Source organism: Castor canadensis, chromosome 14, assembly GCF_047511655.1.
Source record: "Castor canadensis chromosome 14, mCasCan1.hap1v2, whole genome shotgun sequence".
Lineage (NCBI taxonomy): Eukaryota > Metazoa > Chordata > Mammalia > Rodentia > Castoridae > Castor > Castor canadensis.
This window is the reverse complement of record NC_133399.1, coordinates 102,352,610-102,374,091: the sequence shown is the minus strand read 5'-3', so window position 1 is coordinate 102,374,091 and position 21,482 is coordinate 102,352,610. Positions and strand designations below refer to the sequence as shown.

General features: G+C 48.3%; 1 protein-coding gene across 1 annotated transcript in view; it reads left to right on the top strand.

The window, feature by feature from the left end:
* Positions 1-21,482, top strand: part of Loxl2 (lysyl oxidase like 2) — a 91,968-nt gene that overhangs the window by 39,477 nt on the left and 31,009 nt on the right. Inside the window, exons 4-5 of the mRNA XM_020168678.2 lie at positions 12,846-13,057; positions 18,798-19,020. Coding sequence (XP_020024267.2) covers positions 12,846-13,057; positions 18,798-19,020 — 435 coding nt within the window. The remainder of the gene's footprint in view (positions 1-12,845; positions 13,058-18,797; positions 19,021-21,482) is intronic.

Genomic DNA, 21,482 nt, shown 5'->3' with positions numbered 1-21,482 from the left:
TGGGCTACTTGATTTGCTCAGTCTTTAATGAAGCTGTGGTCAAGCTGTTGGCTGGGAGGAGGATTCTTGGGAGTTGACTCACTTGGTTGTTGGCAGGCTTTGGGTTCTTGCTGGCTGTTGGCTGGAGCCCTCTGTTCCTCTCTATGTGGTCTCTGCATAGGCAGCCTGAGTGTTCTCTAGACATGGCGGTTTTCTTCCCCAGAGCAAGTGATCCTTAGGAGAGTGAGAGAGGCAGTGCCAGGTAGGAGCCACAGTCTCCTAATCTTGGAAGTGATGTGCCATTGTTTCTGCTGTACTCTCTTGGTCACACAGACTAACCAGGTGCAATGTGTGAGGCAATGACACAAGGTATTAATATAGAAGGTGGAGATTGTTGGAGCCATCTTGGATTTGGGCAATCACTGTACACTTGTTCCCAAATCTACCTAAGAATCGGAGTCACTTTACCTATGTGGATACTGGTTTCCTCCCTGACCTACTTAGTTGGAATTTCCTGCCATGAAACTAGAAAAAAAAAAAAAAAGAAAAAGAAAAAGCTCTGCCTGATTCCTATGTTGCCAGCCTGACAAGTCAGCACTTGGAAATGGCCAACTTTCTACATTAATGGCTCAGTTTCAGATTGAGCTTTTCAGCGACTTCTCCACCCAAACAACTAAATTACTATGCCCATCTTGCACCCCTGTGTGCACGGCATGTGGGGCTCAGGACAGGTGGACTTGGCCACAGAGTTATGCTCAAGGAGCGTGTCCCCAAGGGACCATGGGACCTGCTATGAATCCAGGCCCAGGAGCTTCACTGTGCCTCAGTCTGTAGTCAACCCCAGTACCAATGCTAAAGAAACCTTTCTTTGGACTTGAAATTGCCCCATTTGGGCTCCAGAGGGAATCCTCCCCAGTCTGGAGTCCGTAAGTTTTCCTCTCCTGACTCACACTGCCCTGCTCCTCTCTCCAATGTTTCCAGAGCACACCATGCACATTGAGGACTGGTCCAGCTTGCAAGGAGCATGGAAATGAGTCTCACCCTTCCTCAGCTGGAAGGGAGAGGCCACTTCTAGTCTACAGCTTCAGATGCATTGCATCATTTGTGATAACCAGAGTGTACTGGGAGCTGACTCATGGTTATTGAGACTAGAACAGAAATGGCAGTGCAGCACTTCCGAATCAGGTTATGAAAAAACATGGCTCCCCTTGGGTGCTGCCTCTCTCTGTATATTTAGTAACTGAGAGTTACTGATGGCAACTTGTCTTTACATGGTGTCGATGATGTGGGGAGGTGGGCTGTGCAACCCACGTGCAGAGAATGTCTTATCTCCACCCTTCATAACCTTGTATGGGACAGTTAACACCACTTGTGTGTCTTATCTCCGATGAGACTGGAAGCCCCTGAAGGACAGGAGTGGCAACTTAGTCACCATTGTAATCAACAGATGTCCTTCTAGGTACCTCATGGGTACAATAGCTCCAAATACCAAATTTTCTTTTCCCTAGAAATACACATCAGAAATCATAATTCCTTTAGGGGGAAAATCTCCCAGAATCAAATATTAAACTAAACAGTAATGAGAAACACATAGGAGCAAAGTGTTACTTCATGGGATTGTCCGAACAGCACAGTAAGCTTATTATAATACAGTGTCTTCAGTGGGCCTCCACTTAGCCTAGAACCTCAGGATAATCCACATGAGTGTCAAGTGAAGGAAAGCCCAGGCTTCTTGGCATAAGAAAGGCATCAATGCATGAATAAAAAGAAGATCATGCTAAGGCCAAGTGCACAGGCCCTGCTGAATCTACAGTCAGCCAGAGGGTTCCCAGGCTAGATGTCCACAAAGGTCAGATGACATCTGCAGCCTCCATACTTTGCATTTTCCTAGAAGGCCTCCGTCTTGCTGTCACACAGACCAGACAGGTGGCCGTGGCTTGGGTGGGGCTTTCTAGTCTAGCCACAGACAGAGAAGGAACTTTCAGCTGATGCGCCACCCCCAGGACCTCCCTTGGGTATCTGCTAAAAGTAGGTCATGCAGGGGCCTAGATTCATGCTTACTGGCGGCGCTGGCCTGATGGGGAGGGAGCCGCCTGGGCCACCTACAGGGGATGTTTGTGGGATGCAGAGAAGTTTCTCCAAAATACCTCATGGAATGGACTGTGTCAGTAGCTGAAATCATGGAATCATTCCTCTTGGCTAAAGAAATGGCCCCATATTAAGATTTTTGTGGATGAGAGGAAGAGACGTGGCTTTGATGGCCATGCACTTAGGTGGAGTCATAGAACACTGACTAATGATACCAAGGGAGATTGGTGACTAATTTAGTATGAACACAGTGAATGGTCTGTAATGGTGTGCCCTAGGGCTCTGCTCTTGCCTACCCATCATGCATCAGGAATCTGCATGGAGATTAAAATGTGGACTGATAAAATGTATAGGAGGAACAAAACCAGGAGAAATTGCTGGAATATAAAATTGTGGAATGAAGATTTAAGAAAACTGCAGGAAGGCTGAAATAATAGACCTCAAATGCAACAATTGTATTAGGAATGTCTGTTACATTTTGAGCTGAAGGGAACTTGGATATACAGTAGTCCATGGGGAAAAAATCAGCCACAAGAGTGCAGGTGAGAAGGAGAGCGACTGAAAAGCATTGATTTTTTTTTTTTTTTAAATCTCAATGTTGACTAAAGCTTAGCATAAATTAAGTGTGTGACATGGTTGCTTTGAAATACAAGCCGGGTATAGGTGATTCACACCTATAATCCTAGCTACTTGGAAGGCTGAGATCTGGAGGAATGAAATTTGAGGATAGCTTGGGCAAATAGTTCTTGAGTCTCCATCTTCAAAATAATCAGCACAAAATGGAGAGGAGGTATGGCTCAAGCGGTAGAGCACCTACTTTACAAGTGCGAAGCTCTGAGTTCAAAGCCCAGTTCTACCAAAAAAAAAAAGTGAATGTAAATTGTTACACTGATAGAAGGGCTGTTTCAGTGAAGTCTTTGATTTGGAACTGGACCAGGTCACCCAGGGAGGGGCCCACAGGACAGAAACCAGTCTGGAAATCCCATCATAGGAGACACTGAAGATTTTTCATTAAGAAAAGTGATATGGAGGGAGGCATGTCAGTTCTTTTCAAATATTTGAAGTACTACCATGGAGACAAATGTTTATAATTTACTCCAGCTCCCAGAGAAAGTTAGGCTGAGGGGCAGGTAACGGGAGGCAGTTTTCAGCTGGTGAAACCCCTGTGTACTGACCTTCCCTCAGAAGTGGTGGGCTGCTTATCACTGGAGGAATGGTAAGAACGGGATGACCCTCTGCCAGAATACTGCGGTCAGATGCCTGCACAAGGAAGGAGATGGAATTAGGTGATTGACAAATTCTAAGATCCCCTTTTACCTGAGTCTGTGAAAACACACCCACCCCATGCCAGAGGTACCCATTAAGCTGGCTATTGGCAGTGTACACCATTGCACAAATCATCACCACCTGTGTGTCACTCCCCGCTCCACACACATACAAGGAGAAGGGATGCAAACTAGTGTGTGTGCTGTGTACTCTTTCTGCCTCTTCTCTGGCCCCCCACAACTTTGACCTTGAAATCAAGTATGGACTTTGCATCCTCACTCTTCCACATCTAGGTTGGGGTTTAAACCCTTCCTTGACATCTGGCAGCTTGGGTCCTATAAATTCAGAGTCAAATGCAGTCGAAAGTGAAGTGTGAGTTGATGCTTTTTCCATTAACTCCTAAGCTAATGGAGGGGATGCAGACACTCCGCTCCTCCCCCTCCCCACCACCACCACCTGCAGAGTCATGGGCCAGCCTCTGTGACATTCACCCTTATTGACCCCTGGAGATGAGGACAGATCACAGACTTATAGATGACCCCACAGGCTTGTGCCTCCTCCAGAGTGCAAGAATTCCCCAAAGCAGAGAGTGGAAAAAAACTGCATCAGTCTAGACTAAGTTCATCCCCTCAGGGATGTGTGCCAAAGGTGTGAGTCACAGCCCCAGCACCTGGTTGAAGGGATTTCACTTAATCACCTAATTGTGCTTCCCTGGATTTTTTTTGACAGAATTTGAACTCAGGGCCTCGTGCTTGCCAGGCAGATGTTCTACCTCGTGAGCCATGCCCCTAGCCCTTTTTGCTTTAATTTTTCGTTTTGTTTTGTTTTCAAATAGGGTCTTTCATTTTTGCCTGGAGCCACGATCCTCCTACCTATCCCTTCCAAGTAGGTGGTGTTACAGCTTTGCACCACCAGCTCATCCAGGCAATTAATTGGGAAAGGTTGCCATTCTCCCACTTTCTAACACAGATTGTACTGTCCTGTCTTGCTCTGGATTCTCCATTTCGGACCCCAGAGCTGAAAACCTGGGTTCCAGTCTTAGGAGACCAGCACTGGTGTCTGTGTCCACAGTGACTGAACCCCTTGAGTCTCTGGACACAGCAGTGGAAAACACATTTGGCTGGATAGAGGGAAAATAAGTCTTGGTTATCAAAACTTTTTATGAGGGAGTTAGGTAGGAGCAAATAACAAAATGTGCAACGCAGATCATTTTTAAGCTCAGAAACCAGAACCCTGGCTAGCCTTCTCCCTCCTTCCCCCTCAGGACTTCAGAGCCTCTTAAACCCAGAGGCTTTGTTTCCTGTCTGGGGTGTGTGGACAAGCTGAAAAAGCATTAGATAAGGAGAGATGACAAATCCAGATGCCCTTCAGAGCCAGAGCTGTCTGCACATTGCCAGGTCATATGATCGTCTAAGGCTCCTGCTGGGGCCAGGCTTGTTAGGTCAGGAAACCGTCTTTCCTTCACTTCTTCCCTCACATTTTTCCCTACCTGTTTCTTAAAAATGCTTTTTGCAAAAAGCAGGTAGGTTACCAAAACTGACTAGAAAACTCCCATGCTGTGAGATTTAGGTGTCGCCTTCCCCTGCCTGACCTCTGAACCTCAGTTTCTCCTTTTTGACAGTAGGCAGCCCTGGAGGCTTGAGCCAACAGAGGGAGAATAAGGGCAGAGCCTGTTGTCGGCCATTCATTCCCACCAGAGGGAAAAATGGGGTACTCCAACCCTCCACGCTTTTGCCATCTTCTGGAAGGATGTTGAGAGCTGAAAAAGCCCTTTCTTGTCCTTTAACCACTGAGGCTGCTTTGAATTTTTAAAATTCCACGAGTCCAGGTTTTATTAGTCACTGTTTCCCAGCAGCAGGCTTATTTGTCTATATTTGGTGGCTTCAGGGGATGGAACCTCCAAGGGAAAGGTCTCTAGAGAGACTTCTGGAAATATGAGCATCTCCAATTGTCCCATCCCCCACACAGAGAAAGGTTGCTGGGAAGTTTAGGAAAGAATGAGGGTCTGTTTTCATCTGCACAGCTTGGAAGACGACGGTCCCTCCAAGCCCAGTATGGCCCCTTCTCCCCTGGTAGCTGTACAAGAACTAGATGACTTCCCTCTGATAAGAAGAAATAGTCACCAAAAATAGGTCTCATCCTCTGAAAAGCAAAAGGGTACTTGTGTGGATAACAGAGCAAATTGTGCATAAATGGGAAACTTTATTCCTCGCCAGTTGTTCATGGAACCCTTTGAAAGCATAAAAATCATTACAATTATTTGTGTAGGGCAGACTGGTGCCATGACCAGGGCAGGACTTATAGTTGAATCTGCCATGGGCGAGAGTGGTTCACCTGAGGCACCTCAGCCATGCTGGATGGTCAAAGCCAAGGAATCCCCCACCCATCCCTGTGAGACTGATGCAAGGATCAGTTCACTCCTTTCCTCCGAGCACGTTAACTGAGTGCCTGACGTGAGGGTAAAATGATTGATGAAGTCTGCCCTTCCTGGCCTCCCTGTCTAGCAGTGGAAAAAGACGACTTCAAGACTCTGCTTTAGTACTACAGGGATGGTTGCTGTAAGGAACCAGGTTGAGCGGTGGATGGTCTGGCCCAGACTAGGACTTGCTGGTCTGTGGCCTCAACAGCCAGCCAGGGCCCAGAGTTGCTGCTGGGCCAGAGGGACTGGTTGCTGAAGCAGGTGTGGAGCCGGCTTCCTGCCCACAGCAGGGCTTGCTCGTTCTCCAAAGAAGCGATCTCTGTTACCTGCACAAGTGCTTCAGAGTTGGAAAATGAAACGGAACCTTCCATTTCCAGCAGCATTTCAAAGCTCCTGATTTATAGGAGGAGGCCCAGACAGACAGACAGCTTTTTTTCCTCTGATGGCTTCAGTGTGACCTCAGCTCTCCACACCACCCCCACTTTACTCCTTCTGCCTCCACTGCTCTCCAGCATAGAACCGAGCAACAAAAATCACAGAAATGGAGCTGGGTATGGTGATGGCTGCCTGTGATCCCAGCACTTGGGGAGCTGAGACAGGAGAACTGTGAGTTCAAGGTCAGCCTGAGCTACACAGCAAAACTGTCTCAGAACAAATCAAACACAGCAAAGAAATCATTGAAATGCCTTCCTTTCCCTTTCTTCCATATGTCCCAGGCAGGAGTCAGTCTCTTAAAAAGGCAGCTTCTTAAACTACGAATTCTGATTTGATCATCAAAAGGGGATAATTAAAATGACCCAAACATTGTATGCACATATGAATAAATGGGAAAAGAAATCCTAAAAAAAAGGGGTGGGGGGTGATAATTAGAGTGTAGCATGCTCTTCTTGTACAATGTGCTTCACACTGTTTACAGACAGTACCCACCTGCTAAGCAAACCTGTGCTGAAGATCAGATCACTGTCTATTTCAGCTAAAGTAATTATTATTACTTCAGATCTTTCCTTTTGTTTTCTTTCTCCTGTCAGCCCTTAAGGTCAAATTTAGCCATCCTTTCATAAATGTTTGTTGATTGCTACTGTGTCTCATCCCAGGAAACCTTGGGATGCACAGATCAACCTATAGACAAGTTTTCTGCTGCCATGAGGTTCCTAATCCAGAGGGAAAGAGACAGCATCCAAATATTTCATCCACGTCGATTTGATTTCTGTTTATTCCTGCAATACTTGCTCGTATTAAGTACTGGAGTTTGAACTTAGGGCTTCATATTTGCTAGGTAAGCACTCTGCCACTTGAGCCATACCCTTTTTGCTTTTAGTTTGTTTTTCAGATAGACTCTTGAATTTTTGCCTTGGCCACCCTTGGACCACAATCCTCCTACCTCCACTTCCCAAATAGCTGGGATTACAGACATGTGCCAGCATACCCAGCCTGTTCTTAAGGGAAGAGGAGTCGAGGTGTTAAATAGCTCAGATAACAAGAGAATCCCTGGACAAACGTAGATAGTCCCTGAGTCTGTCCATAAGTTCTGCAAGGAATGCTTATGTTATGAAAAAATAAATAGGGACTGCCTGTTTATTTTGCACTAAACAAAGATTAAGAGGAGTCTTTATTAACATTTTTTGCTTCGGCATCCAACATTTTTAGCTAAGTTGAATTCCTGTTGTTGGATTTGTCAAAAAAAGTTATCATTGGTTCATTCCAAAAATATTTGAGGACTCACTGTGTGTCTGGCATTAGAGCTGTGGGTGATACAAAAATGAATATGCCATGGTTTTGTCCTTTGGGGGATTCGTGGTCCAATTGGGTGACAGACACATTGAAATGGATACTAGGACCAGGTAGTCAGTATGAATAAGCCAAAGACTACAGTAAGCAGTCAGAAAGCAAGTACTAGAGGAGTAAATAGAAGTCAGATGAACATGGGTGAGATGTTTGGATGCTGTCTTGTTCCCTCTGGATTAGGAACCTCATGAGAGCAGAGAACTTGTCTAAAGGGTTGACCTGTACATCCCAAAGTTTCATGCAGTGCCTGGGATAAGACATAGTAGCAATCAATAAACATTTATGAATGAATCCTTAAATTTGACCTTAAGTATTGACAGGAGAGAATCACAGAGAATGGCCTGGCTTGAGCCTATGGCATCGGGAAGCCACAGAAGGTCTGAGCAATCCACCGTGGCTAGTGCAGCTGAATGTTCCCTGTGGACTGGGTGGGAGCTAGGCAGACAGCCTGGGCCTAGGTAAGACGATGGAATTTTAATTTCCTTCTGTGTCTTCCACAATTCTCACACACCTGTGTGGACCACAGAAGTGGGGATGAAAAAGTGATGGAGACAGAGGAGGCATCGCAGGGATCAAATGGACTGCAAGGGCAAGGAAGAAAAAGGGTGAAAAGGGACGCAAAGCTTATGGTACACAAAGCTGGCAGGGCTGGTGTGTCATGTGGTGACTCCAGGAAAGGAAGAATTGAAGACGTTTGGTTGGTCTAGATGCTGGGGAAGATGACAGAGGGGAAAATGGGTCTGAATCTGACCCATAGTCAAAAAAGCAAGCTTGGAGAGCAACAGGAACTTGGTAAAAACAGAATACAGCAGCATGCTACATTCTGAGCAGAGGGCATGGGCTCCACTAAGCAGTGGCACAGTCTGATGGGATGGCAGCATGATGACTGGTCTGTCTCCCACCCCAGTCCAGTCCCAGATGACTTCTCTCACTGGGAGGGCCTAGGATGGAGGGAACTAAGGTCTGGCCTTGCCAGCGTGCCTCCAGAGAGGCAGTGTGCTTGGGGCTGAGCTTCTAGACACTGGCTAATGGTCGCCTGCAGGCCACTTGCTTGGTGCTTTGCTTCTCCTTGCCTCATCCCCTGATGCAATCTCCAGCGGGACTTGCAAAATGCGTGACTCACTCCTTTGGCAACAGCCCCAGACTGCCACATTCTGGAATTTGCAAGTCATTGATGGATGCTGCCAATCTTCAGTGACATTGGGGCACAACCCTGGTTGTCCCTGTGGGAGTGCTCCCTGCATCCCTCCTTAGTCTCTCTCCCCTGGATTGGCTGCACCATGGTTTTCCCTGCTAGAAGCTAATCACTCCAGGGGCCTTGCTTAGTGATCACTGATGAGTCCCATCTAAGGCAAGTCCAGGGGAGTTCTGGAAGGGACACCTTTTGGAGGCCTGGGTTGCCATTGTCTCTGGCAAGAAGGACAGCTTTCAGGTTTTAGTCTGAATTTTAAGATGTGACCAATGCATGACCACCTTGTGGGTTGCTGGGCTATGTTTTAAACTAGCAAGTCCAGAGAGCCCTGCATTCAGAAAGAATACTGTGTCTCTTTTAATGTTTCACATCTTCTCTTTTGGGGCTAAACTTCTGGGAAAAAGTAAATCTGAGCGCTTGTGGTTATGGAAGGATTCCACAGCGGTGAAGGAGCAAGAGGCCATGCCTGTGTGCACGCGGTTTCTTTGAACCTGGAGGGCTGCCAGCAGCCAGGGTTTCTGGGGAGCTCGCATGAGCGTGGAGTGCGTGCCACAGAGGATTGCCCTGCTGCGTCCTCCTGGCCTGAGTTCAGGAGCAGCTGGGAGCCCAGCTTTTCCCTTAGGTACACAGTCCGCTATGAATCACAGTCTCTCAGGGTGTACTCTTGCACTTTGTGCACAATGCTAGCAGGTCTCAAAAGAACCACCTAGAAGTCCAAGCCTCAGGCCCTACCCCCTGTGGGTTGCCTTCAATACCAGGTAATACACAAGACATGGACGACAAGTGGGGGCTGCTCCGAGACCAGTGGTCACTATGAGCATGGAGCATGGGCTTCGAATGAGAACTTTATTTTCATCTTTGTTTACCTGCTTATAGGCTGTGTGAACTTGGACAGGTTGTAAAACCTCACCAAGTTTTCTTATGTTTTCACCTACGAAGGGATATACCAGTAACCACTGCGGAGGTTGCCCCAAGAGTTAAGGGAATGGACGTAAAGCTGTGTGCACAGGGCCTAGTGTGCAATCGACTAACATTCAATTAGTGAGCATGGTAGTCACTATTCAAAGAAGAGACTGGGCTCTGTGTTGGGTTGTAGGGAAGAAACCTGGCCCATGGGGCACAGGAACTGTATTTGTGGAGTAAATGAGATGGATACAAGCCCCACAGAATGGGAGGGGTTTGGTTCCATCAAATGAGGAGAGAAGACATCCCATCTCAGAGAAACAAGGAAAAAGCCAGTCCTGTTGCTTGTCTAAGACTGGTGGGAACGAGTGCCTTCTCCTCCCACCCTCAAAGACACATACATTCACTCCACACATACAAACACCCACATGACATGGAAATCCACATCAGGCACACATCATCATACACACACACATACACACACACACACACACAGACCCACCAGACACACACATACAACTTCACCATGTGCACACACACAGGTATTCCTAGAGACACACATACAGTTTCACACACATGGGCTCACAGCATGTACACACACACACACACACACACACACACACACACACACCCCACAACACACAAACACGTGCTGAGTTGGGAGACGAATAAGGATGATGACAGCTGGGGCAGGCCTTTCTCTTTCCAGCTGCTGCATTGCTGACATTCTGGAGCCCACAGATCTGCCAAGGATACCTGTTCTACATGGAGCAGAGACTCTTCTTACAGATGGGACCCTGGGTGCTGGCCTCGGGTCCTGTGCCCTGTGCAGTCCTTCATGGCGGTCTGCTGAGCTCCCCAGCTGGCCTTCCTCCTTCTATAGTATGGTGCTGGGGGATCACATCTACCATCCATGAGCCTGTGCCACTGCCCACAGCCAGGGAAAGGATCTGTGAATGGAATGAGGTCAGCCTGCCTGCCAGGGACTGGTGCTATGGCAATAACTTTCCTCCTGGGCATGACGCATTCCACACTGCATGCCAGGAGCCTCCAAGGTGGAAAGAGGCAGGAGGAGGCTGGACTGTCCCTACCCACGTGTCTCAATGGCATGAGTGGCCTGATGAGGGCTGTAAAGGATCCAGAATCCAGACTGGAAAATATAATCCTGCCTCTGGCGGGTTTTCTTCCACTCTGTGTGGAAGGGAACCAGGGCCAAATGGCATCACTCTGAGCCACTTACTTTCCACCACCTTGCAGGATCAGTGGGGCAAGGCCTGGCTTTGGACCCTGCAACCAGCAGGAGACACAGATCCCTGGGCACCCAAATAATGGTTCTGTTCAACCTTGTGGCTCATTTGCATCCTGACTGGACAGGCTGAGGGCAGTCAGGTCAATGGATTCCTCCTTCCAGCTCTCTTTTACCCACCCCACCTTTCCCTCCCTGGCCCTGCTCAGAGTACATCTCACACTGCACGTCAGGGTGACCTAAGAAAGGAAATTAGAGTCAGCTGATTTCTCAGCTGCAAAGTGAGGCTAAACGGCCTCATGATGCTGCTTGGGGTTAAGTAAGAGAAGGCACAATCGGCTCTTGGCACAAGGCTTGCCCTGGTAAGCACTCTTGATGGCTGTTTGACCATTCTACATTGCAATTCATGGTACCCAAGGATTGATTTGGAGCTAGGGATGTTGAAGAGGCTGGAGGCATAGGTGAAATCCATCAGGAAAGGTTTATGGGCATCTCCCTGAGTCATTTGTGCAGGACATAGACAAAATGGAGCCAGTGGAGGGACAGGTTTGATGGCTCTTTTAGAGAGACCTCTGTGGCGGCTGCCATTGTGGCAGATGGAAAGGGGCAGGGACTCTGTTGAAGACTGTTTCAAGAGCTGGCCGTGGACACCCTAGTGCAGGGGTTTGGAAGAGGAACTGGAAGTAAGACATTTGGAAGGGAGCTTCCTTCAGATTGATTGGGGGAGGGATGTGGAATGCCTTGGAGAAGGGTAAAAAGTGTCAGTGTAACTCAGGGGAACTCCTCCCCAGTTCCTCTTACCCAGGGCAGTCTCTGGAGGCCCTACTTCTTCTCTGAAATCCCTGGGGCTTGGACATAGGCAGGGCCAGGACATTCCAGCTCAGCGTCAGGGAAGACCGCTCATGAAGGAGACGCCTTCTTCTTCCCTCCCCTGCAGCCTTCTTTCCCATACTCCACCATGACTGCATCCTCTACCCCAGTTAGCTCAGAAAGGTGAGTAGGGTAGGCATGAGGAGGACTTTTCCAAGGGCCTGAACGCATTCAGAATCTTGCTTTGCCATAGAATGATTAACCCCAACCCTACCGACCTTCTTGGTTCCCAGGTGTGGGCCCCACACTGGACACGCTCAACACTGGGAGCCCCTACCTCTTTTCCCTCCTGCACCCTCTGTAGGGTCCTGTAGTATGCCACCAGCTTCAGGAGACCTGGACTTCATCTCCCTGAAACTCCACTATTGTTTTTGGTGGGACTGACGTTTGAACTCAGGGCTTCAAACTTGCAGTCACTTGCAAGGCACTAGCAAAGCAGGTGCTCTACCACTTGAACAATATCTCCAGTCCATTTTTCTCTGGTTATTTTGGAGATGGGGGGGGTGTCTCATGAACTATTTTCCCCAGGCTGGCCTCAAATCACAATGCTCCTGATCTCAGCCTCCCAAGTAGTTAGGATTATAGCTATGAGCCACTAGCACCCAACTGAAACTCCAGTTTTACTGAAAGATTGGTGGGGGAGACACACACACACAGGTATACCGCCACCCCCATACTCACAGGTGCTCATGCATATGCTCTAAGGTAAAATGCAAAATATAAACTATTTTGCATGAAGATTCAAGGAACACTTTCTCATGATCAGATTTTTGAGACCTGTGCAGGAAGAAGTTGCATGTAGAAGATTCTTCCATAGGATATGGGGTAGCTCTCCACATCTGTCCTCTCTGACAGTTCTGGGTCACCTCACTTCCCTCTTGGTCCCTGTAGTCCCACTATCTCTCACGCATAGCACTTCCTGAGCATGGCTTGTGCTGGGCCTCTCGGGAGTACCTGTGGCACTCAGCAGAGCTTGGGACAGAGGCAGACCAGCAGAGCTCTGAGTGATCGTCCTCAAGAAAGGACTTGTTGCTTGGTGAATCTCCAGGAGCAGACCAGGGAGGTGACCCCTCTCTCACGTGCCTCTCTCTTCCCAGAGCCTGAATATCCAGGTGGAAGACATCCGAATCCGTCCTGTTCTCTCTGCCTTTCGCCATCGCTCCCCGGTGACAGAGGGCTATGTGGAGGTGAAGGAAGGCAAGACCTGGAGGCAGATCTGCGATAAGCACTGGACAGCCAAGAATTCCCATGTGGTCTGTGGCATGTTTGGCTTCCCTGGAGAGAAGACATACAACACCAAAGCCTACAAGTAAGAGGGCTGTGCCAAGTAAGGACCAGGCTGGGTGTTTCCTGGATTCTTTCCCTCCCTGCCTTGTCTGAGTCAGTCCTGGACATGGCTTTCTGCTGCCTGTCGCAGCCAGGCCGGCTAGCGTCCCCCCAGCAAGCCTGCACAGAGTGCCTTGCTGAAGAGGAACTCACAGTCCTGTGGGAAACAAACCCTGACAGCTGATCTCATGTAATGTGGGAAGGCTTAGGGCCCAGTGAAGTGCCAGGTGCTTCATCCCAGTAAAATTTCACGTCTCAGTGTCAACAGACAGCTTGGGGACCACGTAGCTGAACAAGGGCAATATGTGGATTGGGAAGCACTGACTTAAGTAGAAATGTTTTCTTGCCCTCAGCAGTGATTATTCTGAGAAATCTGGAAATTGCAGCAATCATTAGATTTGAGAAACCGATCCACTCAATTCACTTCCATGAATCCAGTTAAACCTGCAGTGCTGTGGTGCTTTCCAAGGTTAATATGTCCCAATGAGAAAAGAAGCAGTGGCAGGAATTATAGTCCCTTGATTTCAGCCCCTGACACCAAAAATCTGGGATGCTCCAGTCCATTATATAAAACTGTGGTATTTGCACAGAACCTGTGCACATCTTCCCGCATACTTTAGGTCATCTCCAGATTAATATAATACCTAACACAATGTAGATGCTGCAAAAATAGTTGTCATACTGTATAGCTTAGGAAATCATGACAAGAAAAAAGTCTGCATGGGGTCAGTACAGACACCTGTTTTGTTTGTTTTTTTCCAAAGTATTTTCACTGTGCAGTTGGTTGAATTTGAGGATACAGAACTCAAGGATATGGAGGCCAGCTGACTGGTTGGTAGTAGGGTTTTCCTGTCTCCTCTACACAATTATCCTAGGACCAGCTTCTGCTTACCAAGTACTTACTCTGTGGTGGACACTGTTCTTAATCACTTAATCCTAGCCACACCACCAGGATGGAGAGGTATATTTCAGAGTTGAGGAACTGGGAGAAAGATAAGAGTTGCAGTCCAGGACTAAAACTCATTTCCAGCTGCATGCTGTGTACTGGCAGTGTCCACTTTCCTGGCTTTGAGGTCAGTCTACCTCCGGTAGAAGTGTGGGCAAACCATATCCTCCCTGAGTCTGGCCCTTTTCTTCTTGTCTGTGGCCTAAAGTGCAGCCAGTACTTTTGGTTGGAGCCTCCAGCTCACTGTGCAGGTGAGTGAGTGCTGGGATCACAGTGGTGAATCTGACACCACTACCACCACGAGATGGAGTCAGTTTCCTGCCCCACAGCTGAGCTCTTTCCTGCCCTGGCTTCTCTACTGAACTGGGGTACCATGGGTATGCCCTGAAGCTAATGAGGTTTATGGTTACATCTCAGGGCTTCCATCTTTGGCACTAGCAGCATTTTGTAGTCATCATCACTGTTTTTTGTTTTCTGTTTTTCTCTTAAGAGCTCACTGAGTAATAATGCGTGTTTGATTGGTTGGTGTGGTTGGTTAATGGCCCTTATTGTGAGTGAGTTCGACGTGCTGAGCCTGCCTTGGTCTAAGGTGAAGGGGATGCAAAGGTGGAGGGTGACTGGACCATTAGAGTGGATTTGTCATTTAAGACCTCACCCATGCTGGGAAGCTCTAAAAGGCACAGCTGTCACCATAACTGTGAAGGGATCATGTGTCCTCGCAGAGTTCTACAGTGGCCCTTCTCTGTAGGCTACACCTCACAGTGGGAATTGTGGTCACTGAACTGGGAAATCAAGATGCAATGGGAGTAATCCAGGGGTGGCAATGCCAAGTGGTGCCAGTCAACCACAAACAGCAAGGGGGCATGTTCTGTTAAACTTCAGCAGAGTCAGAGCAGCCATCAGGAATAGCTGAGTCTAGCACATCTCCACCCTGGCTTCTTAACCATGGAAATGAGACGGGAAGCCTAATAAGTGCTTCCTTGATCTGCATAAGCAGGCCTGTTCTAGGTCAAGTGAACAAGTCTAACTTTAATCATAACAACAGGAAGTCATGGCCCCCAATCAGTTCCCAGACCTGAGCCAACTTATAGACTAAGAACTCCATAATGAAGGGGAGGCCCAGTTCCCTTGAGAAAGGACTCCAATACCATGCCAAAAGTCCGTACGGTATTTCTCTGCTTTCCACCAATGGGCTCTTTACCAGGATAACTGCTCAGTGTGGAAGATGAAATAATCAGATCTTTTGGGTACTTCTGGACACTGGCTCTGAACTGACACTAGTTCCAGGACACCCAAACATTCCCGTGGCCCACTAGAAAAAGGACTGGCTCACATGGACCCAGTGGGATCTGGATCCCAAACCTATCCTGTGATGATCTCCCCAGGTCCAGAAATCATAATTGGAAAATACATGTGAACAGCTGGCAGGATGGCATAAAATCTGGCTTTCCTCTCAGCTGGGGAGAGCTGCTAGGACCTTTGCTGCCCAGTGCAATCACTCCAGCTCACTTCCTGCTATGGCCCAGCCAGCTTCCAGCTTAGCTGAAATTGCTCCCAACTCCATTCATTCCTCCAATCTTCAGGCCTGGGGTGTGCTGTCGTCTTCCCACACACATCATCTCTCCATCCCTGGGGCTCCAGTCACTCGGTCCAGAGGGAGCGAAGCTAGTGAATCCTGCTGGGATGGCGGAGGGGTGGGCCTATAGAGGGTCACAGTCGGCAGTACATTCCTAGGAGCTGATGTCAGATGCAACTGGGGCTGCCTGGGAAGGGCAGGAGCAGGTCTGGGGCAGCTCTGTGTGCTGGGGGTTCTTTGCGGTCCATGAAGAGCTCAGTACATCTGTTTCTGGAGAGGGCGGCGTCCACTGACAGCTGGAAGCAAGAGTTTCCTGAACCAAAGCTCCAATGGGTGCTGATGTTCCCCTGTGTTCTCCTGCAGCTGTGGGGGAGGAAGGTGAGGGGAAGCTGTAGGTTTCCCAGAGCAGGAAGTGGGCGTGGGTGGGCAGTGGTTCTGGAATTATTAATGTCCTCCTGTGGAGTTCTTTGCTCTATGATGTCACTGTGGTAAGCATATGTCCTGAATTCTCCAGGAAAGACTGTATTTCATAGTCCATGTGGCTACACCCACAGGTATACTTGAATTGTTACAAGACTCAAATTTCGGTCCTGGTGGGGGAGGGTGATGGTGGCATCTGTATGTGTTGTCCTTCCTCTGTGTTCACATCCCATTCAGTCCCAGACAAAGCCCAGACAAGAATCCACTTCTGCCCCTCCCGAGGTCAGCCTGCTGGAGAGGAACCTGCCCTGAGCAGCTGCCAACAATGCTGTCCGACTTTCTCTGACATGTCACTGAGTCTTTTCAAGCAGGGACAAGCACATAGGTCCCAAAGAGCTGATACTGTCAGAGGACTGGGTGTCCCTCTCCCAACCCTCCAAACCCCACCATCATGCAAGGCCCAGTTCAAAGCCTACTCTCAGGCAAAGTTGTCCTCATCATTCCAACCAGAGGGGCCCCCCTTCTCTCTTCTCTTTCCTTTAACCACTACCCTTTTATTTTTTATTTATCTCACAAACACTTCTGTGATCTGGGAACAGTGTAAAGTGCTTTGTAAAGTAGTAACTCTTTAGCTGTCATAATGTACAGGAACACCATGGGACCATAAACCTTAGCTTTAAGTTGGAATGTTCACATGTATCAAGAGAAAAAGACATTATATATGTATACACACATATGTAAATATATGTTTTTATGTATAATGTATATATGTATATAAATATATACGTATATATGCATATAGCTGGAGAAGAGTATGTATAATCATACATATATGGATTATGTTCATCTTCATGTATACATATATGTATATGTATATACACACACAAGGAAAACTGAATTTATTTACAGTTTTGACCAAAACTGGGAAGAGACAAATTCGTAATGTGTTTTTACCTTGCCATAGAAAAGACGAAGTAGCCAGGTGCCAGTGGCTCAGGCCTGTAATTCTAGCTACTTGGGAGGCTAAAATTGGGAAAGATCATGGTCAGAAGCCAGTCCAGGCAAAAAAAATTGCAAGCCACCATCTCAACCAATAGCTGGATGCAGTGACATGAACCTGTCACCCCAAGCTACACAGGAGGCTCAGAGAGGGAGGATCGTGGTCAGGCCAGCCTGGGCAAAAAGTAAGACTCTGTCTCCAAAATAACCAGAACAAAAAGGGCTGGAGGTGTGATCAAGTTGTAGAGCACCTGCCTAGCAAGTATGAAGCCCTGAGTTTAAACGCCAGTACCGCCACCAAAAAAAAGAAGAAGAAAATGTAACAAACGTCGGGAAATCTGCACACATACACTTGGTTGTGGCCCCAGTTATGGGAACTAAGAGATGGTCTTTCCTTTGGTGTCGGGGCTCATGGGAGGCCATTCCCAGCATGGTGTTTCCTGTGGGATCCTAACTCTAAGTCCGTTGCAGTAACACTGTGGTTTGACCTTGCCCTCCATTACTCATGCTGGATTTTAATCACCATTGTACTAAGGGGTGGGATGTGTAAGAGGCAATGAGGTCACGAGAGCTCTGTTCCCCTGAATAGATTAATGCCATTATCCTGAGATTGGGTAAGTCACCATAAGACTGGGTTTGCTATAAAAGTGAGTTTGGCTCAATTTCTTCTCTCTGTCTTGTGCATGCTTGCTTGTCCTTCTGCCATGGGACAACAAAAGACCCTCACCAGCTACTGGCACTATGCTCTTGGACTTCTCAGCCTCCAGAACTGTGAGCTGGGAAAAAATAAAGTTCTATTGGTGATAAAATTACCCAGTCTGTGATATCTTGGTATAAGAGCAGATAACAGGCTAACACACATAACAATCTTACAAAGTAGATCTTTTTACTCGGAGACATAGTAACTTTTCTGTTAGCCTGTATTACTTACTCCTTATTGGTTGCATTACTTATTGGCTGGTTATTGTTTGAGGGAAAAAACTTTGCCTTACCTTAATCCATATTCTGCCATCAAAAGAAAACCAAACATGTAAAGGAACGATTTGCATGTATGGGAAACAAAGGTTAAGAGATTGCGTGGGAAAGGGCATTGAGACCACCTTGACCTCACTGATTCTCCTGGGTGAGGATTTGATGAAATCAGAAGTTTCTGTTTCTGAGCAAATTGTGCTCTGACTCCACATATGGTGTCACTTAGGATAGTTGTCATTGCATTTATGCATTTAATCTTGCATGTCATTGGGACAGAGTGTAGCTGTCAACTTGTACTGCTTGTTGGTAAAGGGAAGTAGACCTGGGGAACAACAGATAGTGCTAAAATTAGTTGAAGAGTTAGGGTGGCCAACCATGGGGGGTGGTCTGGGGCCAAGGACCTTACCTCTTTTAGATTCCTTTTGGCATTTTGTATTTATAGACTTCAGTATCATTAGTAGTAGTTTAGTGGTATTTTCTCTTTTGAGACAGCTATATAGCCATAGCCCAGGCTGGCCTCAAAGTCATGGTCTTCCTGCCTGAGAGATTCCTGCCAGTGCTGAGATTTCAGGCATGTGTCACCATGTGCAGCCATGGAGTTTATTACTATTTCACCACACAAATACTGAGGTTAGGAGGCTGCGTGGCCCCTCTGGGTTGTGCCTCTCATTGCTCAGTGTGTGCACTGAGCAGAGCCCCTCCATCTGGGAAGCCAGGCTAAGCTCTAGGAGCTACTTCTGCCAAGTTTTAGAAGGAACTGGGTGCATTGTAGGGTGCCCTGCTCACCTGCCTCCCTGCTACCCTCTGCAGAATGTTTGCCTCTAAGAGGAAGCAACGCTACTGGAAGTTCTCCATGAACTGCACGGGCACCGAGGCCCACATCTCCAGCTGCAAGCTGGGACCCCCAGTGTCACGGGACCCCGTGAAAAATGCTACCTGTGAGAATGGGCAGCCAGCTGTGGTCAGTTGTGTGCCTGGCCAGGTCTTCAGCCCTGATGGGCCCTCGAGATTCCGGAAAGCCTACAAGCCAGAGGTAAGGACGGAGCAAGAAGTGTAGCCACTTGGCTTTTAGCAGGCTAAGGGGTAAACAAGAGCAGAAGGGACCCAAGGAAAGAGGGAGGAGAGCCAGGCCTAGCCGAGACCACCATTGCTATGGTTTCCCTGGAGACCAGAGTCCTCTTTGTGGAGGATGGGCCCCTGGATGAGGAGTGTCCCCTTGTCAGCCATTATGGGTTCCTTGTGCATGAGCAGGTGGTATGGGGGGCCAGACAGGGACCTTGTGCTCCGGCACAGTTCCTGAAGGAGAAAAGCATCAGGGACCTTTGGCAGCTGGATGTGACTCCCCAAAGCACATGCTGTCATCTACAATGGCTTATTTTACCATAGAAAGGATAGCAATTGACGCTTCCACCAAGACAGAACACACGCTATTGCCACGTCCAAGTCATCTGGTCACGTTTTACTTGCATGAACCAGCCTAGTGGTGTGTGAGAGCATGTGTGAGCGTTTGGGGGTGTATTCGAGAAGTAATGTCCATCTTCCCACACAAATGAGCTCCTCCATTTCCTCTGACTGACTTCTCAGGACAAGTGAATTGTCCCAATCATGCCATGTTGACCCTTTCTCTGAAAAACGGAAGGTGCCCTAGTTATTTTTCAGGTAGGTTCTTGCATTTTTGCCTGGGGCCAGCCTCAGTCCTTGATCCTCCTACCTACACCTCCTGGTAACTGGGACCACAGGTGCCCCACCATGCTTGGCTTGTTGGTTGAGATAGAGTCTTGCTAACTTTTTGCCTGAGCTGGCCTTGAATTTTGGTCCTCCCCATCTCTGCCTCCAGCTGGGATTATAGGCGTGTGCCTCCACTCCTAGCTTTGGCCTTCAGCTTTTTTTCTCCTGCTCTTTTTTTTTTTTTTTAATACCTACTGAATGGTCCCTGTGATTTATCTGTTCTGGAAACTTCTGATCAGGACAACTGGGAGGGAACAGTCCTCAGGAAGAGGAGAGGGAGGGGAAGTGGCTGATCATTGATCAGGGGTGAAGTTCCCAGATACAACCTGTGTACTTAATTATCATCACCTTGGCAATGTGAGTTCCAAGCCAGGGGCAAGAGGGACAGAGGAAGGAGACCTGCCCGGAGGAGGGCAGTTGGTAAAGCTGGGTGTAGGTGGTGGGCTGGAGCAGCCCCTTCCCAGACCATCACCTGTGTCTCTTCTCGCCTCTCCTGCCTCCCGTTCCATCCTTCCCTTCACCTCCCCAAACTCCTCCCCGCTCCAGCACCACAGACCTGCTCTTGGGAAGGGTGTGCTATGGTTACTGTCCTCCCATAGAGAAAGGAAATGAAGGCAAGGGCAATAAACCACCGTGGGTGCCTCTCCCAGGCCGGGGATGTGTTGGGATGAAAGCCTAGACCTTAAATGAGAGGAGTGAAATGCTTGCTGTGAGCACAGCCCTCAGCTCAGGTGCAGGACTATTTGGAGTGACCTCCTGACCTCCTGGCACTTCTGGGAGGCAGTGGACCCAACTTCCTCAGTCTCCTCAGGGGCCTCAGAAGTACACAGATGTTCACACCATCAGATGTGTTCAGTCAGGGGACATGGGCTCACCTGGGCAATGATACTCCCTGCAAACCAGTCCCATGGCTCGCAGCCTCACTTGCCCCCTCCTGCCACATGGTCTGATGACCACATGCTTCCCCTGCCTGAGCCTGAGTCCTGAACTTTCCTCATGTGTTATCCAGAGTACCAGATCCTACTGTCTTGGAATTCCTCTGCTATGTGGTTTAAAGCAAAGCAATCAAGTTCATACCAAGCCAGTGAACAAAGCAGAAAGCTTACATCACATTTTCCTTGGTTTCCATCTTTCCTCCATGGTCAGCTGGCTCTCTGCCTGGCCCCTGCTGGGCTGAGGCCTGGTTATTTGACACTCCACCTCCATCCAGCTGGGGTCAGGATGGTGGACTCTGTGGGAGGGGCCCCTGCATCCCACCAGACAGCTTGGGAAGGGAGGTCATGGGAGGTCACGGTTTTACAGAAAATGAGCTGAAGCCAGCAGTTTTACTCACTGTTCGGTTTTGAAAGGAAGCATATAAGTTCCTGAAGCACCAGGCATTTTACATTCACCCTCTCCTCTGTTTCTTCTTCCTTCAAGACAGCATCAGAGAAGTCCCTAGGGTCTGAGAATCTGGGTGCTGTCATAGCACCCCACTCTGCCAGACCATCCCCTAGGTGCTATCAGTGGGGGAGAGAAATGTGACTGGAAGGTGGAAAGGCAGGCTTTCCCATGATGTCTAGGGCCTCGAAGTGACCTGAGTGCAGGGAACACACCAGCTCCAGCCAAGCCAGCCTGGGCTGAAGGAAGTCATGGGCCAAGAACAGCTTAGGCCAGGGCAGAACAAGGATTTGGTCTGATCTGACAAGAACAGCTGCTCAGTCATCCAATGAACATCAGCAATAACTCAGGTCCTCGCAGACTTCCGAGCCTCCCCCAACACACACC